At 43.6% G+C, this 26,713-nt stretch overlaps 1 protein-coding gene across 3 annotated transcripts in view; it reads right to left on the reverse strand.

The window, feature by feature from the left end:
- Positions 1 to 26,713, reverse strand: part of ARMC3 (armadillo repeat containing 3) — a 641,613-nt gene that overhangs the window by 63,789 nt on the left and 551,111 nt on the right. For all 3 annotated transcript variants that reach the window (XM_029588706.1, XM_029588705.1, XM_029588707.1), the window contains one exon: positions 14,449 to 14,649. In XM_029588706.1, the coding sequence (XP_029444566.1) occupies positions 14,449 to 14,649 (201 nt within the window). The remainder of the gene's footprint in view (positions 1 to 14,448; positions 14,650 to 26,713) is intronic.

The raw sequence follows: 26,713 nt of genomic DNA on the forward strand, positions 1-26,713 counted from the left end.
GGACAATACCAGAAATAATATTTTGGATAACTTGGCAAACCTGACACAATACCGGGAAGCTTCGGAAGTGGAGGTCACGAGGAGAGAGACACTTCTTGTGACTTTATTTTCTGAAGAAGATATAAATCTGATTATGCGCACCTATTATAAAAATTAGAGAACTTCTTTCTGTGGTGGCCTGGTAAGGATATTTCCAGACCTTGCCAAAGCCACCCAATTGCGCTGAAAGGCATTTCTTCAGATGAAGCCCGAGGTTATTGCTTTGGGCGCAAGTTTCATTGTGAAATATCCCTGTAAATGTGTTGTAGGTTGGCATGGTTCCACATATATTTTCTTTGATATACCCCAACTTAGAGATTTTTTAAGTGCTAGAAATCCGGTAACAGTTGAAACATCATGACGGATTAAAATTTAAGAAGCTGCCACTCAAATGATCATTATTGGTTCTATTTCCTATATTATAACTCCTCTGTGATTTCTATTACGCCCCCCTCAACTATTCCCTCTATAATGTGTTAGTGCTAAAAGATAAAAGGTCTCTGTATAGAGAATGTTAATTTCAATGCATGTATATTGAGAAGTTTTCTAAATTGTAATAGCACTCAGATTTCAAGATGGCAAAGAATATATTTGTTATTGTAAATTTGAAAAGTTCAATAAAATATAAAAAAAAAAACCAAAAAAAAACTGCTTAGTTATTCTTCTATAGTGGAGCATTTCTACACAGGAAAGTAAAGTTGCTTATCTGTAACAGGTGTTCTCTGTGGAGAGCAAAACAAACTGCCACACATGATTGGGATGATGTCATTTGATGGTGCAAAGTCGGGACGTTTTTCTCTCAAAGCCCAGAAAGTTTGATTTTGTTTTCTAAGCTTGCCTGGGCCTTCCTATGCCAGTATCTCCACTCGTGAGTCTCTTCAGTCTTTTTCCTAGTCAAGTAAACTTTCCGGGAAGGACGGAGGGATTGTGTAGCTGTTTGTTTTGCTGTCCACAGAGAACATCTGTTACAGGTAAGCAACTTTGCTTTCTTCATGGACAAGCATAACGAACTGCCACACAAGATGAGAGACTCTCCAGATGAGGGTTGCATTATACTAGTTTTGGCTTTCTATGATTTCTTGCAACCCGTCTTGTGGGAAATCTGGTTCGATTATTTACATATGTTCTTAAGCCAGTGATTGCGAACTCCAGTCCTCGAGTGCCACAAACAGGCAAGGTTTTCAGGATATAAGAACATAAGAAATTGCCATGCTGGGTCAGACCAAGGATCCATCAAGCCCAGCATCCTGTTTCCAACAGAGGCCAAACCAGGCCACAAGAACCTGGCAAGCATCCAAACACTAAGAAGATGGTGCACTACTAAACGACGGTATAGAAAAGTTTTAAATAAATAAATAAAATAAATAAATAAATCCCATGCCATTGATGTAATTAATAGCAGTGGCTATTCCCTAAGTAAATTTGATTAATAGCCGTTAATGGAGTCCTCCTTCAAGAACTTATCCAAACCTTTTTTGAACCCAGCTACACTAACTGCACTAACCACATCTTCTGGCAACAAATTCCAGAGCTTTATTGTGCGTTGAGTGAAAAAGAATTTTCTCCGATTATTCTTAAATGTGCTACTTGCTAACTTCATGGAATGCTCCCTAGTCCTTCTATTATTTGAAAATGTAAATAACCGATTCACATTTACTCATTCAAGACCTCTCATAATCTTAAAGACCTCTATCATATCCCCCCTCAGCTGTCTCTTCTCCAAGCTGAACAGCCCTAACCTCTTCAGCCTTTCCTCATAGGGGAGCTGTTCCATCCCCTTTATCATTTTGGTTGCCCTTCTTTGTACCTTCTCCATTGCAACTATATCTTTTTTGAGATGCAGCGACCAGAATTGTACACAGTATTCCAGGTGCGGTCTCACCATGGAGCGATATAGAGGCATTATGACATTTTCCATTTTATTAACCATTCCCTTCCTAATAACTCCTAACATTCTGTTTGCTTTTTTGACTGCTGCAGGACACTGAGCCGACGATTTTAAAGTATTATCCACTATGATGCCTAGATCTTTCTCCTGGGTGGTAGCTCCTAATATGGAACCTATCATCGTATAACTACAGCAAGGGTTATTTTTCCCTATATGCAACACCTTGCACTTGTCCACATTAAATTTCATCTGACATTTGGATGCCCAATCTTCCAGTCTTGCAAGGTCTTCCTGTAATGTATCACAATCTGCTTGTGATTTAACTACTCTGAATAATTTTGTATCATCCGCAAATTTGATAACCTCACTCATCGTATTCCTTTCCATATCATTTATATATATATATATTGAAAAGCACCGGTCCAAGTACAGATCCCTGAGGCACTCTACTGTTTACCCTTTTCCACTGAGAAAATTGACCATTTAATCCTACTTTCTGTTTCCTGTCTTTTAACCAGTTTGTAATCCACGAAAGGACATTGCCTTCTATCCCATGACTTTTTAGTTTTCGTAGAAGCCTCTCATGAGGGACTTTGTCAAACGCCTTCTGAAAATCCAAATACACTACATCTACCGGTTCACTTTTATCCACATGTTTATTAACCCCTTCAAAAAAATGAAGCAGCTTTGTTAGGCAAGACTTCCCTTGGGTAAATCCATGTTGACTGTATCCCATTAAATGTCTTTCTATATGCTCTATGATTTTGATCTTGAGAATAGTTTCCACTATTTTTCCCGGCACTGAAGTCAGGCTCACTGGTCTATAGTTACCCGGATTGCCCCTGGAGCCTTTTTTAAATATTGGGGTTACATTGGCCACCCTCCAGTCTTCAGGTACAATGGATGATTTTAATGATAGTTACAAATTTTAACTAATAGATCAGAAATTTCATTTTTGAGTTCCTTTAGTACTCTAGGATGCATACCATCCGGTCCAGGTGATTTGCTACACTTTAGTTTGTCAATCTGGCCTACTACATCTTCCAGGTTCACAGTGATTTGGTTTAGTTCGTCTGACTCAACACCCCTGAAAACCATCTCCGGAACTGGTATCTCCCCAACATCCTCATTTGTAAACCCGGAGGCAAAGAATTCATTTAGTCTTTCTGCAATGGCCTTATCTTCCCTAAGAGCCCCTTTAACCCCTCTGTCATCTAATGGTCCAACCGACTCCCTCACAGGTTTCTTGCTTTAGATATATTTAAAAAGGTTTTTATTATGAGTTTTTGCCTCTATGGCCAACTTCATTTCAAATTCTCTCTTTGCCTGTCTTATCAATGTTTTACACTTACCTTGACAATGCTTATGTTTTATCCTATTTTCTTCAGATGGATCCTTCTTCCAATTTTTGAAGGATTTTTTTTGGCTAAAATAGCCTCTTTCACCTTACCTTTTAACCATGACGGTAATCATTTTGCCTTCCTTCCACTTTTCTTAATGTGTGGAATACATATGGACTGCACCTCTAGGATTGTATTTTTAAACAATGTCCATGCCTCTTGAACACTTTTAACCTTTGCAGCTGCACCTTCCAGTTTTTTTCTAACTATTTTCCTCATTTTATCAAAGTTTCCCTTTTGAAAGTTTAGTGTTAGAGCTGCAGATTTACTTATTGTCCCTCTTCCAGTTATTAGTTTAAATTTGATCATGTTATGATCACCGTTGTCAAGTGGCCCCACCACCGTTACCTCTCTCACCAAATCCTGTGTTCCACTAAGAATTAAATCTAAAATAGCTCCCTTTCTTGTTGGTTCCTGAACCAAATGCTCCATGAAGCATTTATTACAACCAGGAACTTTATGTCTCTAGCAAGTCCTGATGTTACATTTACCCAGTCAATATTGGGGTAATTGAAATCTCCCATTATTATTGCACTGCCAAATTGGTTTGCTTCCCTGATTTCTCTAAGCATTTCATCATCTGTTTGACCATTTTGTCCAGGTGGACAGTAGTATACTCCTATCATTATACTCTTACCCAACACACATGGGATTTCTACCCATATAGATTCTACTGAGCATTTAGTCTCTTGTATGATCTTTATCCTGTTGGACTCTATACCCTCCCGGACATAAAGTGCCACACCCCCACCAAGTTGATCCTCTCTATCATTGCGGTATAATTTGTACCCTGATATAGCACTGTCCCATTGGTTATCCTCCTTCCACCAATTATGTCAATCTTATCATTTGCTGCTATACACTCTAACTTTCCCATCTTACTTCTTAGACTTCTGGCATTGGCATACAGACATTTCAAAGTGTGTTTTTTGTTTGTTTTAACAACCTACTTTTCAGTTGATAGGGATAATTCGGAAATCATTAACTTCGGTGATTTTTTACATATAGGCACATGGACTATGTTTGCTTTTAATGGAACCTCTCTGTTGGGATGCCCTAACTCTCCTGTTTCATTAGTATCCTTAAAGGATATATTTCTCCGAACCATGCGCTGCTGAGTGACTGTCGGCTTTTCCCCTTGTTCTAGTTTAAAAGCTGCTCTATCTCCTTTTTGAAAGTTAGTGCCAGCAGCTTGGTTCCACTCTGGTTAAGGTGGAGCCCATCCTTTCAGAAAAGTCTCCCCTTTCCCCAAATGTTTCCCCAGTTCCTAATAAAGCGGAATCCCTCTTCCCTGTACCATCGTCTCATCCACGCATTGAAACTCTGGAGCTCTGCCTGCCTCTGGGGACCTGCACATGGAACAGGAAGCATTTCAGAGAATGCCACCCTAGCGGTTCTGGATTTCAGCTTCCTACCTAAAATCCTAAATTTGGCTTCCAGAACCTATGTCGTTGGTTCCCACATGTACCATGACAGCCGGCTCCTCCCCAGCACTGTCTATAATTCTATCTAGGTGATGGGTGAGGTCTGCCACCTTCGCACCAGGCAGGCAAGTTACCAGGCGGTCCTCACGTCCACCAGCCACCCCGCTATTTACATTTCTAATAATCGAATCACCAACTATGATGGCCAGCCTAACCCTTCCCTCCTGGGTAGTAGCCCTGGGAGACTTGTCCTCAGTGCGAGAGGACAATATATCACCTGGAGAGCATGAGGTAGATTTGCATACAATAGAGACAATGCATACAATTCTTTCTCATGCATATTAATTGTAGATATCCTGAAAACCTAGCCTGTTTGTGTTACACTTAGTCGCAGACGGCTGCGACCGCTGCTGCTCATCTCATGCCTTCTTGCTTCGACTCCTCTGGGGAGGCTGGCGGCCTCCGCCAGCTATTGCCGGCCTGCACGCCCTAATTCTCGGGTCTTCCCGCACGGCATGGACGCTGCCGACCGCCATCTTGCTTTGGGAGTTCCTTAGGCGCATGCGCACGCCCTTGAACCAGTCTTATTCATATCATGGCAGGAACTTTGTGGCGTCCCCCCGTCCCCCCGGATGACGTAATTTCTCTTCGATATTTAAGCTGGCTGGCCCTGCCTGCCTACGACTTGGTAACGAGTTCCCTCATTGCTGAATCCGCTCACTTTGGAACTGCGTTCCAGTTCCTGCTTCCTTGACGAGAGACGCTCCGGGTACTCGCTCCTCGGGGGCCCTATCCTGTCTCTGGCTATCCGCTCCTTGGAGGGCCTTGCATCTTGGACAACTACTTGCCCCATTCCCCAGGGCTTCCTCTGGTACCTCCCCTCTGCTACAGTGAGTACCCCGCTCTGCGGATCTCCGCCGTACCAACGTTATTGAGGACCACTAATGGAGTGTACCCCGCTCTATGGACCTTTGCCGTGCCAACGCTACTGAGGACCCCTCTTCGAGTGAACCCCGTGCTGCAGACCATTGCCATACCAATGCTACTGAGGAACCCTCACCGGTGTGCCCCGCTCTACAGACCATCACTGTTCATCTATACAGAGGACTCTTCCGTGGGTATAGCCCACTGCATAGACCTATGGCACTTCAGTGTCTGTGTGACTTTCTGTTTCACTCCCCTTCTTTAATAAAGACTCAAGGACATTCTAGCTAGTACTGATGTCAGCTTCCCGTGCTGACGCTCCGTGGTTCCACCCCCAGGGCTCACTATCTCTAGCTCTTCTGCCCTCTCCTCTTCACTCTCTCTCTCCAGCACCTGTTGCTCTGTGCACACCCTAGCTGAGACTTGCCTCCCTACGGTGAGGCTCACGGGGCTCCTCCCCGTGGGCGGTACCATCTCTCACCTCGGCCCAGGGCCCACATACTCACAAACCCTAACAGTTTGTGGCACTTGAGGACTGGAAATCACCATTACTGTCTTAAGCACTGCTTTTCCAAATAAACTGTCATTATGAGGGTCCTTATGAAGACAGTAATACTTTGTAAAAGTGTTCATAGTTGACCATGTGGCAGCCTTACAAATTATCTTGGATTGAGGCTGTGTTGTGATGTACCATTGGTGTGGCCATTGCTCATACCCAAAGCGCCTTTATTGTGTGTTGTATCTCCAAAATTTTGACTACATAGAAATTAAAAATACACTGTATCAATCACCTTGATAATGTTTGTTTCCTGACAGTGAATGTTTTTTAGTTATGTCATCGGATATGAAAATTTGGGTTGATTACCTGAATGTTTGTGTTCTGTTTAAATAGAACAAGAGCGCTCTTATGAGTCCAGGGTAGCTTAGGAAAGAAAGTGGGTAGTATTATTTCCTAATTTAGATGAAACTGTGATACCACTTTTGGAAGAAACTCTGAGTAAGGACTGAGAAGTACTGTTTTTGTATATATGTGTATAGGATGTATAGATTAATAATGCCTGCAACTCACTCTTCTAGGAGATGTGATTGCTATTAGAAAAAATGTTTTCCATACTAGGAACTTAATTTCTGCAATAGCCATTGGCTCATATGGTGGCTACATAAGTTGTGTCAACATAGTATTTTAAATCCCATTGAAGTGCTGATCTTTTAGTAGGGGTTTAAGGTCGTAGAGACATTTTAAGAACCTAGCTACTAGATGTTGAGAAATTGGTTTTCCTCAAATATGTTGTGATAAGCTGCTATTGTGCTCAGATGTACACTAATAGAGTTAGTTTTTAATCCAGAGTCCATGAAGTCGAACATTCAAAAGGTAGTTCTCCTTGATGTATACCCCAGTTAGTGAATCTTCTCCATCTGAAATTATATGATTTTCTTGTGGAAGATTTTCTGGATGTCAACAGAATATCATCTACTCTGTGGCAAATGTAGCTGATTGATTACGTTGCCCTCAATATCCATACTGTCAATGCTAGAAGTGGAGATTGGGATGTAAGATTGTTCCCTAATATTGAGTTAACAGGTTTGAAATTGTTGGTAACCTTATAGATATATATGCCATCAGTCTGTTTAGCCAAGGGAACCATCTCTGATAAGGCCAGTAGGGGAACTATGAGGATCAGCTTTTCCTTGTCTTTCCTTAATTTTAGAATTGTTTTTGCTTTTAGTGGAATCTATGGAAAGCATATCCCATCTCCTCATTCCATGGTATTAGAAAGGTGTCCTTCACTATTGCATTTTGTGATGATCTTTTCTAACAATATCATGGTAGTTTGTGATTGAATGAAGATGTGAATACGTCTATTTCTGGTGTGCTCCAATTGGTGAAAAAGACTCTGTAGTATGAGATCTTTGAGAGACCATTTGTGTGGTTGTAGCTGATGGCTTAGCTTGTCAGCTATTTTGTTGCTCTTCCCTAGTAGGAAGATTGCTGAGATCTGTATTTTCATTTTGATTTTCCAGTTCCATATTGTTATGGCTTTGTAGAACTGGTAGGACCCTGTTCCTTCTTGCTTGTTTATGTAAAATATGGCTACTTGATTGTCTGTATTTGTAGTGTATTGTTTTCAGCCAAGCTTCAAATGTTTTCAGAGCATTGAAAATTGCCGTGAGCTATATGGATTCTTCTTACAACTATTCTCCTTGTGTACAGATGTTGTTCTGATGTGCTTCTCATCCATGATGGGATGCATTTATTGTCACTACAGTTGGGGATGAAAGTTTGACCTCATAGCCCTGCAGCACACTCATACATGTATTGTGTCTCAATACTGTTTTTTTTAATAACAGTGACAAACTAACATATCTGACTTATGCACTGCAGGTAAATTAATAGGTATCACACAATTTGGGTTAAGCTTATTTCCAGTCCAGGTATTCAGTCTGGGTCATTTCACAATAGATTCTCTTCATAGACAGCACATGAATACAATTGGAGACAAGACTTCAACATACAGATGTAGCACAAAAATTCCAGACTTAACATCGCAGTACAACATTAATACACAACAGGAGAAGAGCTCACAGGTCTTCCTCTGGGATCCCAAACCTTCCTTTGGCCTCCTAGCTTTCTAAATACTGGGAATACTTCCAGGTGTTCCAGCACTCCTTTTAAATCCCCTGAGAACCAATCCATTCTTCAGGTGCGGAGCCATACAGAGGCTATCTGCAGTCTGAAGCTGGCTTTCTCTGAGCCAGTCTGTGGCTTCATGTACAAGACACCAGCCCCAAACTTCAGGGCTAGCAACAGCACCCTTTTCCCTAACATCACTCCCCTCCTAGGAATGACCTCGAGGCACCCTAAATTTTCACCTGGATCTGGCATCAGCTACTAGCACACATTATCCCCACTGGCCATGTGCTTGCCTGGAGGCACAACTACTGAGTTAAATATTATCAAATCAAGGTCTGATTTAGTAAATACAGAATTACACCACCCCAATACATTGTATACCCCAGTCCTGCTTTCCATGGATACAGGGTCTAATAGGCAACTTGTATCTTTAGAAACAGAGTCTGGAGCTAGAATTGCTGGAGGAAAAAACAAATTCATTCATTCTAGAAGTTAATACAGGAATTCCCACTTTGGATAGAGGCTTATCTAGAGCCACAAATCCAGGACTGGACATCACAAGAATAGGGTCTGGATTAGTGGCTAATGAAGCAAAAACAGATTGGTTAGTTAAGACTGCATATGGGAAAACATTCAAGATCTTAGGTTTGACTAATATTTCAAAATCCAGGTCCACAGCTATAGGAGTTGAATCTGGATCCAGCAAACATCATAGTCTGATATAGAGGTAGAGTCTGAAAAGGTAGGTACAGCATCTGTTTCAAGATCCAGTTTTGTAGACAAAGTAATACCTCCTTCAGGCACAGGATCCACCATATCTGGCGTGCTGGGTGGCGTGCTCCCTCTGGGCACAGAGTCCAGCTTGTCAGGATTACTGGCTAGAATACCCTCGGGCACAGGATCTGGCACAGAATCTAGATCAGTAGCAGGGTCAAGCTTGGCAAGCGAGGGAGTGTGGACAAGTAATCTCAGATTCCATAAGACTGGCAGGGCTATCAATCCTGCTCAGAAGAATCTGGATCTTCTGCATATTCCATTTGTTCATTAATCCCCACTAGGTTAGGGGTTTCCTGTTTTGGCACGTCTTCAGCATTTACTGGTCAGGCTTGATAAAGGTAGCAGAACTTTTTATACGTAGCACTTCTGCAGCATTTAAAACTATTACTCATTGTTTGTCTATCTCTCCAAAGGTAACAGAATTTATTTATTATTTTTATATACCGACATTCATCTCAATTGAGATATCACACCGGTTTACATTCAGGTACTGTAGGTATTTCTCTATCCCCAGAGGGCTTACAATCTAAGTTTTTGTACCTGAGGCAATGTAGGGTAAAGTGACTTGCCCAAGGTCACAAGGAGCAACAGCAAGACTTGAACCTTGGTCTCCTGGTTCATAGTCCACTGCTCTAACCACTAGGCTATTAGAAGTTGTGCTAAAAGCTCTTCTTGCAGGCAGTGGTTTCCTTGTAGATTACCAGATCTGGAACTGGTAGTGACAGCTCTCCAACTTCCACTGTCTAATTACAGAGTCAGCAGAGGGACAATCATTGCTAGCAAGGGCCAGTTCATTTGTTAAAACTGAAGGAGGGATGGGAAAATTGATGAATCCTAAGCTACCAAAAGCACAGTACTTTTATTAGGCAGTGACGATTTAGGGTCTCCAAACTTATCTTCCAGAGCCCTCAAAATCTCTGCAGTACAGGATGAAAAAAAATAGAAAAGAGCCATTTCTCATCCAAGACATGGCTTCTCCTATAAGCAAATTGTAGATCAAGCTCCTTCTTTCCATCCCACGAAAATGGCAATTAGGGTCCTCCTAGTACCAATAGCAACATCCCTGAATAAATTCCCAACCCCCGTTTGTACCATCAAACTCCTTTGGGTATGCAGGAGGGACATAATCCCCAATGCATGGTTAGAATTGTGGCTAAGCACAAGGAAGTCTTTGAAGATAAGTTATATATCACAGTCTTTAGAAAGCTTTTACTCAGTCACAGTTCTTTACACTAGTGTAAAACAAGGTCTGGACTTTAATCAGGATTGCTGCATAGCTTCGAAGCAAAACAGCTTGCAGCATGTGGCAATTGCTTAGGTAGAGTGTTCTAGTACAAGTGAGTGTTCTAGCCTAATGGCTGGGAAAGCTCACATCTCTGGTGTTTCTCTTCCCAGCATCACATACAAAAACAATTCACATAATAAAACTCTAGCCAAAGTGTAAGAAAAAAATCCCTCAGAGGTGACGCAGTACAATAAGGTGCCAGTGGAGTTCTCATCTCCCCACCGGAAAGAAGAAAATCTGTTCGCCGACAGGATTCCCGCCTCCTCCTCTGGCAGGAACAGATTGACCTGTGGAGGTGGCACACTGTAATGACAAGCTGGTGAAGTTCCCAGTCCCCACCGACAAGAGTAAGACCTGTGCACCAGGAAGAGACAGACCCGCAGAGGAGGTGCTTTATAATGATGTGCCAGATGGGTTCCCACACCCTATCGACCATGAAGACCTGCCCCTTCCCCTGCCTGAAGGATGGTCCTGCAGCACAGTGGAATGAGCTGCTGGTAGAATTCCCACTGTAGGGCTTAATCCAGACACTCAGAAAGAAGTGCACAAACTGGACTAAAAGTCTGCCGGCCTAAGAGCAAAACAAAATGGAGTTTTAAGCCATGTGATGACACTGCACCCATTTCTCTTTTGAAGACTGTCAGAAACTACACATAGAGAAGAAAATGGTATTGTCCTTTCAGACATTTTTCAGCACTTTGAAATTTGTTGATTCAGTGGACATAGGACTTGCTAAGCTGTGGCATTCACTGCAACTTTGTATCTGGCCATGTAACCAGTTATGAAACAGGTATTGTTCACGAATGTCTGCTCATGAATCTCATTATCAATAGTGAGAATAATCATATAGAACTGGCAAAGATGACTTCATGCCAGGAGACCACGATTCACATGTCTATAGATGGTGGTGACATCCAATCTAGATCAATGTCTGGCCATTTGGATATGCCTATGCATAAAGCTCCAAGTAGAGAAAAATTTTGGACTTTACAGATTTAGAGCCATATTTGCACACTGGTTTTACAGGTTTACCACAGACTAAGAATGTTCTTTTGCTGCTGTTCACAGGAACTCCATATTCATAAGTTAATCAGCATGGAGGGCTGGGTTCAAAGCTTGACCCAGCTATGCTGTATAACTGTGAAATGCCTGCCAGTCTTGCATTGCTTGAAGCCTGGCCAGCTAAGTTTACCTTGTTCCTGCTGGTGTTCCTCCGAGCACCTGTAAGTTCTCTGGGTTTTGTTTCCTTGAGATTGTGGTATAACCTGTCATGTGCCTGCTGGATTTGCTATATTCCTCCGTGTTTACAGACAGGTCCCAAATCTCTTCAGGATTGTGATCTGATCACGGCTACAAAAGGGTGAGATGAATTGGCTTAATTTTAGCCAGATTAATTAGTCAGCGTTGCATCTGACAAGTGCAAGTTAATTTGTTACACAATGTTGTTTGCATAATTTATTCCATGAGCTCTTTGTTCTGTAATACCAGTGAGTGAAAGCTAAATTATATCTCCCATATAAAACCATTATATGCTTCTAATAAAATCCCATTATCAACCTGAGGAAAAGTGTAGACATTCTGCTTTATTTTTATGTGGTTTAAATATCAGATAAACCATGTAAGATTAAAATCCTTTACACACCCCTCCCCCATCAGCAAGACCAAAACCTGCATGCCAACGATGTTCCCACCTCCTCTGCCAGCAGGAAGAGATGGGCCTGTGGAGGTGGCACACTCTAATGATGTGCTGGTGGGGTTCCTACCCCCCCACCAGTAAGAAAAAACCCATACACTGGGGTGGATCTCCCTCCCCTCTGCCAGAAGGACAAGTTGAAGCTGCCTGATATTTTTGCAGTAGAAAGAAGATGGAGAGGAAAAGTGTATACATGAGAGAGAAGAGACAGGGAAGGAAGGAGAGAAGGGTGGAGAAAGGGACAAGTGAGAGAGAAGGGGAAAGAAAGGGGAGTGTGCAAGATGGAAGGAAGAGAAGAGAAGGGGGTATGAGTGGGTGGGAGGAAGGGGGGTCACCCCCAACCCTCCCACAGCTGAAGAAATGAAGGCAAGAGAGGCCCCGACCTGAGTGAGAGAGGGAAATTGTGTGTGTGTGTATGTATGAGAGAGGGGGAAATATGTGTGGGATAGACAGAGTGGGACAGTGAGAGAGAGGGCAGAGCATGTGTGTGTGAGAAAGGTAGTAGGGGTATGTGTGTTTTTGAGAAAAAAAAAAGAGTAGGAGCACATGCATGTGAGAGAGAGAAGTATTTCATAAATATGACAATCTCAGGTTGACTAGAAACTAAAGCTTCCCTGGTATGGACAGCAGGGGATTTTTTGCTTATTCTTATTAATTGTAATCAGGTACTATTGATGTGGCTGCTGTTTTGAAATATTTTATTGGTGTTTGGGAAATTTTAAAAATTTCTAATTTTTTTTATATGAGCTTTTAATAATTGGATGTTCTATTTGTTAGCTTTTTTGAAATATTTACTCTTTTTAATAATATGGTTTAACTATATAGGTTGATGTTTTATATTTCTTGATTTTATTTGATGTTTTATGAGGCATGTTGATGCTTCTGTTTTTCTACTGTTGCACTATATATAGAGTCTGGCTTGTTGTGGTTTCCAGTTCAGTTTTTATCTGTACATTTGTATGCATACATTATGATCTCTTATTCTGTATTGAGAGTCGGTATATGTTTTGCATGTGTGATAAATGAGAGGAATTCTACTGGCATATAGTTTCTATGTAGAGATCTATAAGAGCCTGGATTGTTCTGTTTTCCTAATATGAGGTCTGTTAGTATTTTAGGGCTTTGTATAATATTTGCAGAGTTGCCTTTTCATAGGTAGGATTCTTTGAGTGCAGGCAGTTAGCTGTTTTGGTTTGGAAGGTTTACTATATTGTAATTGTAATTCAATTTAGTCTTGGTTTTCTAAGGACAAAGTCTACATCCCACACACCTAAGAATGGGCCTAATACCATATGGCTTCCAAGTGTCTTTTTGGTAGGGTTTCAACGGTGAAAGTAAAAATTATATAAATGCCTAAACTATGAGCATTGGTACGCCCAGCTTTCCAGCTATTTCTGCTTGGCTCACTGACTATTCTGGTCTCGTCTACATTTTTTGCTGAAGAGTGGACTTTTGGGCTGATTTCTTTTGATATTTCCCCCACTATTTTCATATGTTTGTCGGGGGTGACATCTCAAATCTGTAGGGAATTTCCCTTTGAAAATGAGAAAACATGGAGATATAAATTGGCCTCCAATAAATTAGTTGCAAATAATAGTTCCACTCCACCAACAATAAGTAGCTTATTTTATTTGTATGATGCAATCTAATGTTTTTTATAATATTTATTTGTTAAAAATATTATAAGTAAAGGGAGTTCAAGCAATTCCACTCCTGCAAAACAAGACATGAGAGTATGAGAACTCACTTAAAAAGTCTACATTTGTTCAATGAGGTATGGATAATTTGTGCAGCATCTTGTTAATGCCTGTGATATTTTAAAGCCTCTCTGTAATCCATGTTCAGGGATTCCTCCCAAAATGAAGAAATATAAGTTTTTAAATTAAATTTACCCACACAGTACGTTTTTTACACTTTAATTTATCTAGATATTCAGCAGCATGTATCTGACTAAAAGTGCCACTTCATATATCCAAGTAAAGTTACTTAGGTAACTTAGGCCTGCTATTTATTTGATCAACTTACTTGGATAACTCTGTAGGGACAATGCCTACACAAAGTGAAAACATACAATGGTAATGCCCCTTGAGCTGCCTCTTTTTAGCAATAATTTGCTGGAAAAAAATTTAATCAGGGAGTGGGAGGAAAATGTAGAATATGGGGTTTTTTTCAGTTAATTAAAAAAATTAGCAAACTCTTTGATTATGGACCTCTAAGGGTTTATGCAGATGATAATCGATTCTGTTTTCTTAGCATTCCATGTATTTTTGACTTCTATAGCTGAGTAACTGAACAATATATATGCTCACTTTAGTGCTACTGGACAATGTATTTAAATTATTTTGTTTTTCATTTTAATTCTGTATAAAAGCGTAAAGTTACTTACTGCGCAAGACTCACAACCTGGTCTTTGATATTATGAAGTGGTAGAATTGTTGTTGTTGCAATCACAATGTATTCATGTAAAATGGAGTCAAAAGGTGGTAACCATTCTCCTCTTTCAGCAAATGAATCCATCTGCATTTTACTATGCTCATCTTCTTCTTTCAGTTTTTCTTCTTCTTTTTTTAATTTCCCTTTTACTTTGCTAAAAGTTAAAAAAAAAATTAAACTTTATTTATTCATTCATCTTACCCTACAAATCTTGCTAGATTTCTTTGCTGGCCAAAGGCTTAATGGACATAAGAACATATGAAATTGCCATACTGGGTCAGACCAAGGGTCCATCAAGCCCAGCATCCTGAGGTGGATCTCCCTCTCCCTCTGCCAGCAGAAGGACAAGTTGAAGCTGCCTGATGCATTTGCAGTAGAAAGAAGATGGGTAGGAAAAGAATATACATGAGAGAGAAGAGAAAGGGAAAGGAAGGAAAGAAGGGTGGAAAAAGGGACATGTGAGAGGGAAGGGGAATCCAATCTAGGCCATAAGAACCTGGCAAGTACCCAAAAACTAAATCTATCCCATGCTACTAATGCTAGTAATAGCAGTGGCTATTTTCTAAGTCATCTTGATTAATAGAGGTAATGGACTTCTCCTCCAAGAACTTATCCAAACCTTTTTTAAACCCAGCTAGACTAACTGCACTAACCACATCCTCTGGCAACAAATTCCAGAGTTTAATTGTGCGTTGAGTGAAAAAGAATTTTCTCCAATTAGTTTTAATGTGCCCCATGCTAACTTCATGGAGTGCCTCCTAGTCCTTCTATTATCCAAACAGAGTAAATAATCGATTCTCATTTACCCATTCTAGACCTCTCATGATTTTATCCCCCTTCAACCGTCTCTTCTCCATGCTGAACAGCCCTAATCTCTTTTGTCTTTCCTCATAGGGTAGTTGATCCATCCCCTTTATCATTTTGGTTGCCCTTCTCTGTACCTTCTCCATTGCAACTATATCTTTTTTGAGATGCAGCGACCAGAATTGTACACAGTATTCAAGGTGCGGCCTCACCATGGAGCAATACAGAGGCATTGATATTTTCCATCTATTTGTTATTGCTACTCACTTATTCACAAAGCTGATCTCCATAGTGCCAATTATATGTCTCCTAGGGCTCACATGTATTACTGTAAACCTATGCTCCTACTTACCATGAAACCCAAATCAGGCCTCTTGTGCCGCTATAGGCAAGCCATGGGAGTGCTATACAATATCATTTATATAAGTATTAGAAACAAAGAAACATAGACCTTTGTATTGACAACTGTTTATTGTAATTCTTTTCTTACTGGCTTGCCTAAATACACATTTGAGTTTTATAAGTTCTGCAAAATTCTGCAGCATGGCTGGTTGTGTGAGGAGGACTGAAGGAACATGCAACCCCCTATACTGAGGCAACTGCACTGGCTCCCCATTGAGCAGATGGTAAAGTTTAAATGAATTACTCTAGTTTATAAGATCTTAAATAAGATTGGACCAGGTATTTGATTGAAGGCAACCATGCTATACCTCGGTATATAAAAAAAAAAAATGCTAAATAAATAAATAAATAAATTTAATTATTCCTACTTGTCAATTATGGTCTGGAAAGAGTTTACTGTTAGAAATACCTTCTGTCAAACAGGCACATTTGAAAGAGACCCGCATGTGGGCCTTTTCAGTAATTGGCCGTATGTTATGGAATAATTTACCTATGGAGTTTTCAGTGTATATTAGATTATAGGAAAATTAGTTCTTACTGTTAATTTTCGTTCCTGTAGTACCACGGATCAGTCCAGACCATGGGTTGAGCCTCCTGTCCAGCAGATGGAGACACACTAAAACTGATAGGATATCCTAAATCAGGACAGAGCCTACCCTGCAGCCCTTCAGTATAACCATTGTCAAAGCAGAAAAGTATAAAGATAAGCAATAAAGGATCAAGCAAGTAACAAGAGAACTCAGAAACTTTAAACTTGCAAAATTGAATGGACTCTGTATATGATCGCTCTTGTATAAATATCCATTGTCATCAAAGAGATGCTTCCGGTGCCTCTAATTATAATCACAGATGAAAAACATTCTGTATCCTGCAAAAAGAGGAAGAAAGCTTCGAGCAGACGGCAGGAAGTATAGGAAGGGTGTCTGGACTGATCCGTGGTACTACAGGAACGAAAATGAACAGGTAAGAACTAATTTTCCTTTCCCTGTACGTATCTGGATCAGTCTAGACCGTGGGATGTACCAAAGCTTCCCTAACAGGGCGGGTCCGAGACAGTTCCACTCGAAGCACTTGCTGACCGAAGAAACCAAATACTGGAGCCTGTACATCAAGGCAGTAATACCAAGCAAATGTATACAGGGATTTACACGTAGCTGCCCTGCATATTTCTTGCGGAGAGACCGATTGACTCTCCGCCCAAGAAGTAGCCTGAAAACGTAAGGAATGGGCCTTTAGACCTTCCAGAACCGCTCGCCCTTGACAGATATAGGCCGAAGAATTCGCTTCCTTCAACCACCTAGCAATCGTAGCCTTAGAAGCCTTGTTGCCCCTATTTGGACCACTCCATAGTACAAAAAGATGATCCGAGACCCTGAAGTCATTTGTAACCTGAAGATAACGCATTAAGAAGAGCTTCATATCAAGGCGGCGAAGATCACTCCCAACCGCACTCACTCAAAAATCAGGAGAGAACGTGAGAAGCTCCACCGACTGATTCACATGAAAAGAAGACACCACCTTAGGTAAGAAGGAAGGTACAGTCTTGATGGAAACCCCTGAATCAGAAAACCAGAGGAAGGGTTCCCTACAGGACAATGCTTGGATCTCCAACACCCTTCTGGCGGAGCAGATAGAAACCAGGAAAACCGTCTTGAGAGTCATATCCTTAAGAGTGGACCGGCGGAGAGGTTCGAAAGGTGCCTTGCAGAGGGCCCGAAGGACTAAATTAAGGCTCCATGAAGGACAAGTGGAACGGATAGGCGGGTTCAAATGCTTAGTGCCCTTAAGGAAACGGACAACATCCGGATGTGACGCAACCACGTAACCTTCAATATTGCCCAAGAGGGAGCCGAGAGCGGACACCTGTACCCGCAGGGAACTGAATGATAGGCCCTTGGAGAGGCCTATCTGAAGGAAGGAAAGAACCAGGGATACCGGGGCAGGATGCGCCGACACACCCGATTCCACACAGACATTTTCGAAAACCTTCCACACACGGACATAGGCGAGCAAGGTAGAAGTCTTGCGGGAACGCAGTAGAGTGGATATAACTTCTTCTTTGTATCCCTTCTTTCTTAGTCTCCGCCGTTCAAAAGCCAGGCCGCTAGACAGAAGCGATCTGCCTGGTTGAAAAATATGGGACCCTGCCTTAGCAGGCGTGGAAGATGACCGAGGCGAAGAGGACCGTCCGTCGCCAGGTTTACCAGATCCGCGAACCACGGTCTGCGGGGCCACTCGGGTGCTACGAGAATGACCAGACCCCTGTGGAGTTCTATTCTTCTGATAACCTTCCCACTAGGGGCCAAGGAGGAAACACGTACAGGAGAACGTCGTGAGGTCAGGGAAGGACAAGGGCATCCACTCCTTCTAAGCAGTGCTCCCTCCAGCAGCTGAAGAATCGGGGAGCTTTGGCATTGCTCAAGGTAGCCATCAGGTCCAGGTGAGGTGGACCCCACCTGCAGACAATCAGATTCATCGCTCCGTCTGATAACTCCCACTTGCCGGGATCGAGACGCTCTCAGTTCAGGAAATCGGCTTGTACGTTCTCCTTTCCCGCTATGTGGGAAGCTGCTAAGTGATCTAGGTGTCGCTCCGCTCAGGCGAAGAGCTTGCTGGCTTCTAGGGCCACCAGGTGACTCCTAGTGCCCCTCTGTTGATCGATATAGGCCACCGTGGTGGAGTTGTCCGAGAGCACTCGCACCGCTTTGCGGCGGAGTAGAGGAAGAAAAACCTTAAGAGCCAGGCGAACTGCTCGGGCCTCCAGCCGATAAGATGTGCCAGTGGGATTGGACTGGGGACCAGCAACCCTGGGTAGACTGGGACTGACTGACCGCTCCCCACCAGGAGAGGCTGGCATCCATCATGAATACAATCCACTGCGGGGTCCGTAAGGACATTCCCTTCAGGAGGTGCGCTAGTGATAGCCACCATTGTATGTCGGCAATGGTAGAGTCGGAGAGTGGGAGAGTAATCTGAAACTGTTCCGACACCGGCTTCCAAAGGGATAGCAAAGCTTTCTGTAATGATCGCATATGCGCAAAAGCCCAGGGAACTAGGTCTATAGTGGAAGCCATGGTCCCCAGGACCTGAAGGTAGTCCCATGCCATGGGAAGTGTGAGTGAGAGCAGGTTGCGCACTTGGTCCAAAAGTTTGATCGTCCGCACGTCCGGCAGGAACACCTTGCTGACCCTGGTATTGAAGCGCGCCCCAGAAATTACAGGATCTGGGAGGGCTGAAGATTGCTCTTGGAAAAGTTGACTACCCACCCGAGGGAGGTGAGGAGAGCAAGGACCCGGGCAACCGTTATCCTGCAGAGAGCCTCCGACTTGGCCCGCACGAGCCAATTGTCCAGGTAAGGATGGACTAAGACTCCCTCCCGGCGGAGAGCAGAAGCCACCACCACCATGACCTTTGTAAAGGTGCGCAGCGTGGTGGCGAGGCTGAAAGGTAGCGCTCGGAACTGAAAGTGTTGGCCCAGAATGTTAAAGCAAAGATACTTCTGATGTTCATGTCGTATCGGGATGTGTAAGTAAGCCTCCGTCAAGTCGAGGGAGGCCAGGAATTCGCCCGAGTGGACTGCTGCAATCACCGCCCTCAGGGCTTCCATTCAAAAATGGGGCATCCAGAGGGCTCGGTTGACTCTCTTGAGGTATAAAATTGGACGGAAGGAGCCATCCTTTTTGGGAATGACAAAGTGGATGGAATACTGGCCGGCGCCTTGTTCCTCCACTGGGACTGGGACTATGGTTCATAGTCCCTGAAGCCTGGCAAGAGTCTGGCAGACCGCTGCCCGCTTCCAGTGTCTGCAAGGGGAGATTATGTACAGATCTGGTAGGTCCCGAGCAAACTCTAATGCATAACTTTTTTCTATCACCTTGAGGTCCCACTGGTCCAATGTGATTTTGACCCATTCCTCGAGAAACAGGGAGAGACGTCCACCTAAGTTTGGAACGGAGGAATGGGCCGGCCAGATCTCATTTGGAGGAGGGCTTTGCGGTCGAGTGTTGCCATCTCTGAAGGCACGGCGGCCCTGAAAGGAATGAGCCCAGGATTAGGACCTGGAAGTATTCCCCCTAGAAAAGGAACCCCGCACCCTATTATTCCTCCACTGACTTCTGAAATGGGAACGCGTAGGGTAAAAAGACCTCATTTGTTTCGGGCGGTCGTCTGGCGGTTTATGGACCTTGTTCTCTCCCAAAGATTTAATAAGCTGTTCCAGGTCTTCCCCAAAGAGCAACTTACCATTGAGAGGCAGAGTGCCCAACTAAGACTTGGAAGAAGAATCCGCAGACCAATTGCGCAGCCAGAGGAGACATCTGGCCGACACTGCAGAAACCATCGCTTTGGCCTGTACACGTAGTAAGTCATAGAGAGCATCCACTCCATATGCCAGAGTGCCCTCCAGACGCTTAGCCTGCTCCGCCTCTGCAGATGGGAGGTCCTGGGTGCTGAGCAATTGTTGGACCTACCTAAGGCTTGCCTGCTGCATGAGACTGCTGCAGATCGTCACGCGGACTCCTAAGACCAGGACTTCAAAGATACGCTTGAGATAAAATTCAAGTTTACAGTCCTGGACATCCTTCAAAGCTGTGGCTCCCACCACTGGAATAGTGGTGTGCTTGGTAACAGCCAATATGGAAGAGTCCACCTTGGGAATTTTAAGCATTTCTAGGCAATTCTCGGGGAGAGGGTAGAGCTTGTCCATAGCTCTACCCACTCGGAGTCCCATCTCGGGAGCCTCCCATTCCCGAAGGAGCAGCAGCTTGTGCATGGGATGGAACGAGAAAGTGAGTGGAGTTGCCCTGAGTCCCGCCAGGACAGCGTCCATGTGAGCTGGCATCGCGGCTGTAACTGTATCCTCCAGAGGGACTTCAATCCCCAACTCCTGTAGGATGAAGGGAATGAGCGGCTCCAGTTCCTCCCGCTGAAACAAGCAGAGCACTCTGGCGTCATCTCCCTCGAGAAGGGGACCGGCAAGGACAAATCCACATCTGGATCCTGGTCTGGAACTGCAGGTGGCTGATGCGGATCTGGGGGAGGGGGGCCCCCAGTACCACCCGAACTTTCACAGAGCCTTGCACATCCGGCACCGCAGGGGCAAGCGGGTTGGGGAGCCTGGGAGCTTGGCAGGCGGAGGACCTGGGGGGGAGCTCCTCCTGCTTTTGCAAGCTAGCCAAATAGGATTTGTGCATTAACAGCAAAAATTCAGAGGAAAAATGTGGTCTGGATTTCCTGGAGGCAGGAGGGGGAGGGGAAAGAGGGTTGGGGGCCTCATCCAGAGGGGGTACAGGGCTTAAATCTGGAGGAGAAGCGAAAAAATCTGGCTCCTCTCCCTCCCTGCAGCCCCGAATTGGGAGCTGCACTGATCCCCAAGATGGCTGCCGTTCCCGCCTTTTCCCGAGCTGGGAACGGCCTGGCCATGCGACGAGGCGACCTCCCCCGGGTCGCTGGCTGACTTGGCGCCACGGAGGGACCCTTCCCACCTGGTAGGCACCCAGAACGAAGCCCTTCGTGGGAGAGCCGCAAGGCAGGCTCCTCGCAGGCCAAACAGAGGTGCGATCGCGGCATTACAGAGGAGAAAAAAGTGACACGAAGCAGGGGAAATCAGCTGAGCAGTGCTGCCCTGAGAGGAGCGAGTGCAGGAGAACTAACCCTGCATGCTCCCTTCACTGCTTCCGAGTTAAAAAGCTGCCACTTAAATCTCTGCCGTTTAAAAGAAAAGTCTTGCCGGGTTTTTTTTTTCAGTCTGCAGGGGAATGAAACTTCCCTGCTAGTATAATCGGGGAATGAAAATGTCCCGAGGGCCCAAGGCAGCTGTATAGGGGGAGTGACTGGACCACCAGTATCACCCCAAATCTTAAGGTCACCAGGAGGAGAGCCTAGGCTAATAACTCAAGAGGCAAGCACCCCCTAGGCTCCCCAAGAGCGAAGAGACAGCACCGTCTCCTGAACTGACAGAGTAATTCCAAAAACTTTTTTTTTTTTAAACCAATAAAAGGAAATAATACTTGCTTGATCTCAGTCAAATAGAGAGAGAGAAACCCACACAGAGTAGTGTAAAGTAGTAAGGTAAGGGGGGTGAGCTGCCTTTATCTGCTGGAGACAGACAAATACTGAATGGCTGCAGGGTAGGCTCTGTCCTGATATAGGATACCCTTTCAGTTTTAGCCTGTCTCCATCTGCCGGACAAGAGGCTCAACCCATGGTCTGGACAGATCCGGGTACTTACAGGGAAAAGCTCTTTTGCGAGCTTTTAAAGCTATGGCTATTTCGGGAAATCTTTGTTTAAGCACAGGCGATTTAGTTTCACATTGTTGATAGTGTTACTATTCATCAGGTTATTATAAATGTTTAGTTGCTGTGTTTTATTAATATATGATATATGCATTATAGATTGCTTGTTTTATTCTGTTATTATAAGGAGAAATGTATACTTTCCTGATACTTTCCTTTCCTATAGTCCTGTTATCTCCCATTTCAGCAGATGGAGGTAGATCACATTACTTTTTCCTTTACATTATCCCTGTGATGACGGCTAAAAGAGGTATTCCCATGACAAAGTAGTTTATTAAACTTTAAAATTAAGCTTATATTAAAATTTGTAATTAATTTTTCAAAAATTACTAGAAAAGTTTAGAAGATGAACCTTTTTAAAAATTCTGAAATAAAACTTTAATAGTGCCAAATAATCATTACTTTCTCTTGTAATTTATATGCTCAATAGTGAACATAAATCTGCAAACAAAGGAAAATTGGTTCTTACCTGCTAATTTTTGTTCCTGTAGTACCACAGATCAGTTCAGACTCCTGGGTTTTGCCTCCCCTTCAGCAGATGGAGACAGAGAAAATTTTACTGACTGCTACATAACTCCTGTAGTCCCTCAGTATTGAACTGTATCCAAGCCAGACGAGGAAATCTAAATAACCGCATGATAAAGCAAAATTGCTTACCTTGTAATAGGTGTTATCCCAGGACAGCAGGATGTAGTCCTCACATACGGGTGACGTCACTCACGGAGCCCTAATGCGGGAAAACTTCTGGCAAAGTTTCTAGAAGCTTTTAAACTGGCAGCCTGGGGCTACTGAGCATGCCCGGCATGCCATGATATTCCCAGCCACAGGGGTCTCACTTCAGTCTCGTATGTAGCAATAAGCGTTAGCAAAATAAAATAATAAAAGTCTGAGGCCCAACTCCGCAGGGTGGCGGGTGGGTTCTGTGAGGACTACATCCTGCTGTCCTGGGATAACACCTATTACAAGGTAAGCAATATTGCTTTATCCCAGGACAAGCAGGATGCTAGTCCTCACATATGGGTGATTAGCAAGCTAGAGGCTGAGTCATTGTCCATGAAGTTAGCAGTGATGCGTTGTTGAGGAAATGAGTCAGCCGAAGATCATAGTAGAATGGTTGTAGAAGGAGTTGGGATTAAACTGGAAACAAGTTCTTTAAGACAGATTGTCCATAGGCTGAATCTTGTCGTCCTTGTTTATCCAGACAGTAATGAGCTGCAAAGGTGTGAAGAGAACTCCATGTTGCTGCTTTACATATGTCAATGATTGTCACTGAACGAAAATGTGCTACTGAAGTTGACATTGCTCGTACTGAATACGCTTTTACTCGCCCTTGAAGAGGAAGGCCTGCTTCTTCATAGCAAAACTGTATGCAATCTGCTAACCAGTTTGATAGAGTATGTTTACCCACTGCTTTACCTGGCTTATTGGGATCATAAGAAACAAAAAGTTGATTGGATTTCCTGAAGGATGTCGTGCGGTTTAAATAAAAAGACAATGCACGTTTATAGTCCAAAGTGTGTAAAGCTCTTTCCCCTTGGTGAGAGTGAGGCCTCGGAAAGAATGTGGGTAGAACTATGGTTTGATTTAAGTGGAATTCCGTAACTACTTTAGGAAGGAATTTTGGGTGTGTATGGAGAACCACTCTGTCATGTAGAAACTTTGTATAAGGTTCATAGGTGACAAGTGCTTGTAACTCACTTACTCTTCTAGCTGATGTAATGGCTATTAGGAAGATAGTCTTCCATGTGAGAAATTTGAGATCACAAGAATGAATGTGTTCGAAAGGAGAACGCATTGATGCTGTTAAAACCAGATTCAGATCCCATTCTGTGACTGGAGGTCGAATTGGTGGTTTAAGGTGAGTTAAACCTCTCATAAACCTACTGACAAGAGGTTGTGTGGATATAGGTGCATCTCCCATCTTGTTATGATAAGCTGAGATTGCACTCAAATGTACTCTGATTGATGAAGTCTGAAGACCAGAGTCCGAAAGATGGTATAAATAGTCTAGAAGAGAAGTAGTGGGGCAAGAGAAAGGATCAATGTGGTTCTGTCTGCACCACAAAGTAAACCTTTTCCATTTGAAAGAATAATTCTTTCTAGTGGAAGGTTTCCGTGAAGCTATAAGCACTTGAGAAACATTGGTTGAAAGATTGAGTGGTTGTAAGATTAAGCTTTCAACATCCATGCTGTCAGGGATAGGGATTGAAGGTTGGGATGGCGCAACCGACCCTGATCCTGAGTTATGAGATTGGGAGCTAATCCCAGGCGTATTGGATCCCTGACTGAAAGGTCTAACAGTGTGGGAAACCATACTTGTCGAGGCCAGTATGGGGCTATGAGTATCATGGTCCCCGTGTCTTGCTGTAGTTTCACTAGAGTTTTCGTTATAAGCGGTATTGGAGGATACGCATATAGTAGGCCTGAGTTCCAAGGGCGATCAAAAGCGTCCTTGGCCAGCTGGTTCTGTTGTTTGTGTAGAGAACAGAAGTTGTCCACATTGTGATTCAGATGCGATGCAAAGAGGTCTGTTGTTGGTTGTCCCCAACGTTGGAATATCTTGGTCGCTACTGAGGGATTCAGGGACCACTCGTGTGGATGGAACTGATGACTGAGTCGATCTGCTAGCACATTTTGAATTCCTGCTAGATAAATTGCCTGTAGGAACATTGAGTGGTTCAAGGCCCAGCCCCAAATTTGTGCAGCTTCTTGACAAAGGAGATACAAGCCCGTACCTCCCTGTTTGTTGATGTACCACATGGCTACTGTATTGTCTGTTTGGATCAGGACAGTCTTGGGTGAAAGGCAGTCCTTGAACGCATGCAGCGCATAACGTATAGCTCGAAGTTCCAGAAAATTGATTTGATATGTGGCTTCGAGTTTTGTACAAGTTCCTTGAGTTTGAAGAGAGTTTATGTGAGCACCCACCCCAAGGTGGATGCATCTGTAGTTAAAGTTATCTGAGGGACTGGTTTTTGGAAGGGTAGGCCCTTGCGTAAATTGTCCTTGACTGTCCACCATTGTAGTGATGAGCATAGTTGGTAGGTCACGTGGATTGGATAATGTAATGGCTGAATGGCTTGGATCCATTGTGATCGTAGAGTCCATTGGGTTACTCTCATGGCGAGTCGTGCCATAGGAGTGACATGAACTGTTGAGGCCATGTGGCCTAGTAAAGTAAGAAACTGATGGGCTGTCGCTTGTTGTTGTATGGAAATTGAGTGTGCCAACAGGGACAGTGTGACTGCACGATCTTCTGGTAGGAAAGCCTGTGCAATGTCTGTGTTTAATTCTGCTCCTATGAATTGGAGTAGATGAGAAGGGTTCATGTGGGATTTCTGATAATTGATGAGGAATCCCAGTCTGTGAAGTATAGCTATTGTGCGATTCAGTGAAGTAATTGCTCCTTGTTGTGATTGACTTTTGATGAGCCAATCGTCGAGATAAGGAAAGACATGAACACCTTGTTTGTGTAAGTGTGCTGCTATCACTGCCAGGCATTTGGTGAATACTCTGGGAGCTGAAGCTAGGCCGAATGGTAACACTCGGTATTGGAAATGCTGATGTCCTACTGTGAATCGCAGATATTTGCGATGAGGCGGGAATATAGGAATGTGTGTATAAGCATCTTGAAGATCCAGAGAACAAAGCCAATCTCCCTTTTGTAGAAGTGGAAGCATGGTGCCTAGCGAAACCATCCTGAACTTTTCTTTTTTTAAGAATTTGTTGAGATTTCTGAGATCTAGAATGGGATGCAGGCCTCCGGTTTTCTTTGGAATGAGAAAATACCGGGAATAGAATCCTCTGCCCTTCTGACTGTGTGCTACTTGTTCCACGGCTCTTGATTGCAGAAGAGCGGATAATTCTGTTTGTAATTGAGGTATGTGATTGAGATGGGAATTGTGTGGTGGAAACTCCTGAGGGAGAGATGCGAAGTCTAGGCGGTAGCCTTGATGAATTATGGAAAGGACCCAATGATCGGTTGTTATTGATGTCCACTCCTTGTAGAAATGGGATATTCTCCCTCCAACTGGCAAGGTGGTGTAGGGGTTGGAATATTGGCCTTGTGCTCTGAAATTTGTTTCAAAAACCCGAGGCAGGTCCTGTTTGAGGAGCTGGTTGGGGCCTCGCAGACCGCTGTTGTCTCTGTTGGGGTCTTTGTTGAGACCTTGGAGGTCTTGGCCTAGAAGCGGGAGGATAGTACCTCTTTGGCCGATAGAAGGGACGTTTTGTTTCCCTACGCAGTGGTCTGCGACTTGTGTGGGTTGCAGGGTCATGAGGTAGCATGGAGAGTTGTTTTAGCGTCTCTGAGTGCTCTCGAAGTTGAGCCACAGGATCCTGAACTTTGGTGCCAAACAAATTATCTCCCTAACAGGGAAGGTCTACTAGTTTGTCCTGGACTTCTGGGCGTAAATCAGAAGCCTTTAGCCAGGCCCACCTTCTGGCACTAATGCCAGATGCTGCTGTTCTCGAAGATGTTTCAAAAGCATCATAGGCTGCTCTGACCTCGTGCTTCCCTGCATCCAAGCCTTTTTGGATTATGGTTTGTGCTGCCTCTTGGTGCTGTTAAGGCAGAGAGGGTACAAATTCTTCAATCTGTTTCCAGAGATTTCTCTGGTGTTGAGTCATGTAAAGTTGGTATGCTGCAATTTTGGAGTTGAGCATGGCCCCCTGGTAGATTTTTCTTCCCATCTGATCTAAAAATCTATTGTCCTTTC

Source organism: Rhinatrema bivittatum, chromosome 2 (assembly GCF_901001135.1).
Source record: "Rhinatrema bivittatum chromosome 2, aRhiBiv1.1, whole genome shotgun sequence".
Lineage (NCBI taxonomy): Eukaryota > Metazoa > Chordata > Amphibia > Gymnophiona > Rhinatrematidae > Rhinatrema > Rhinatrema bivittatum.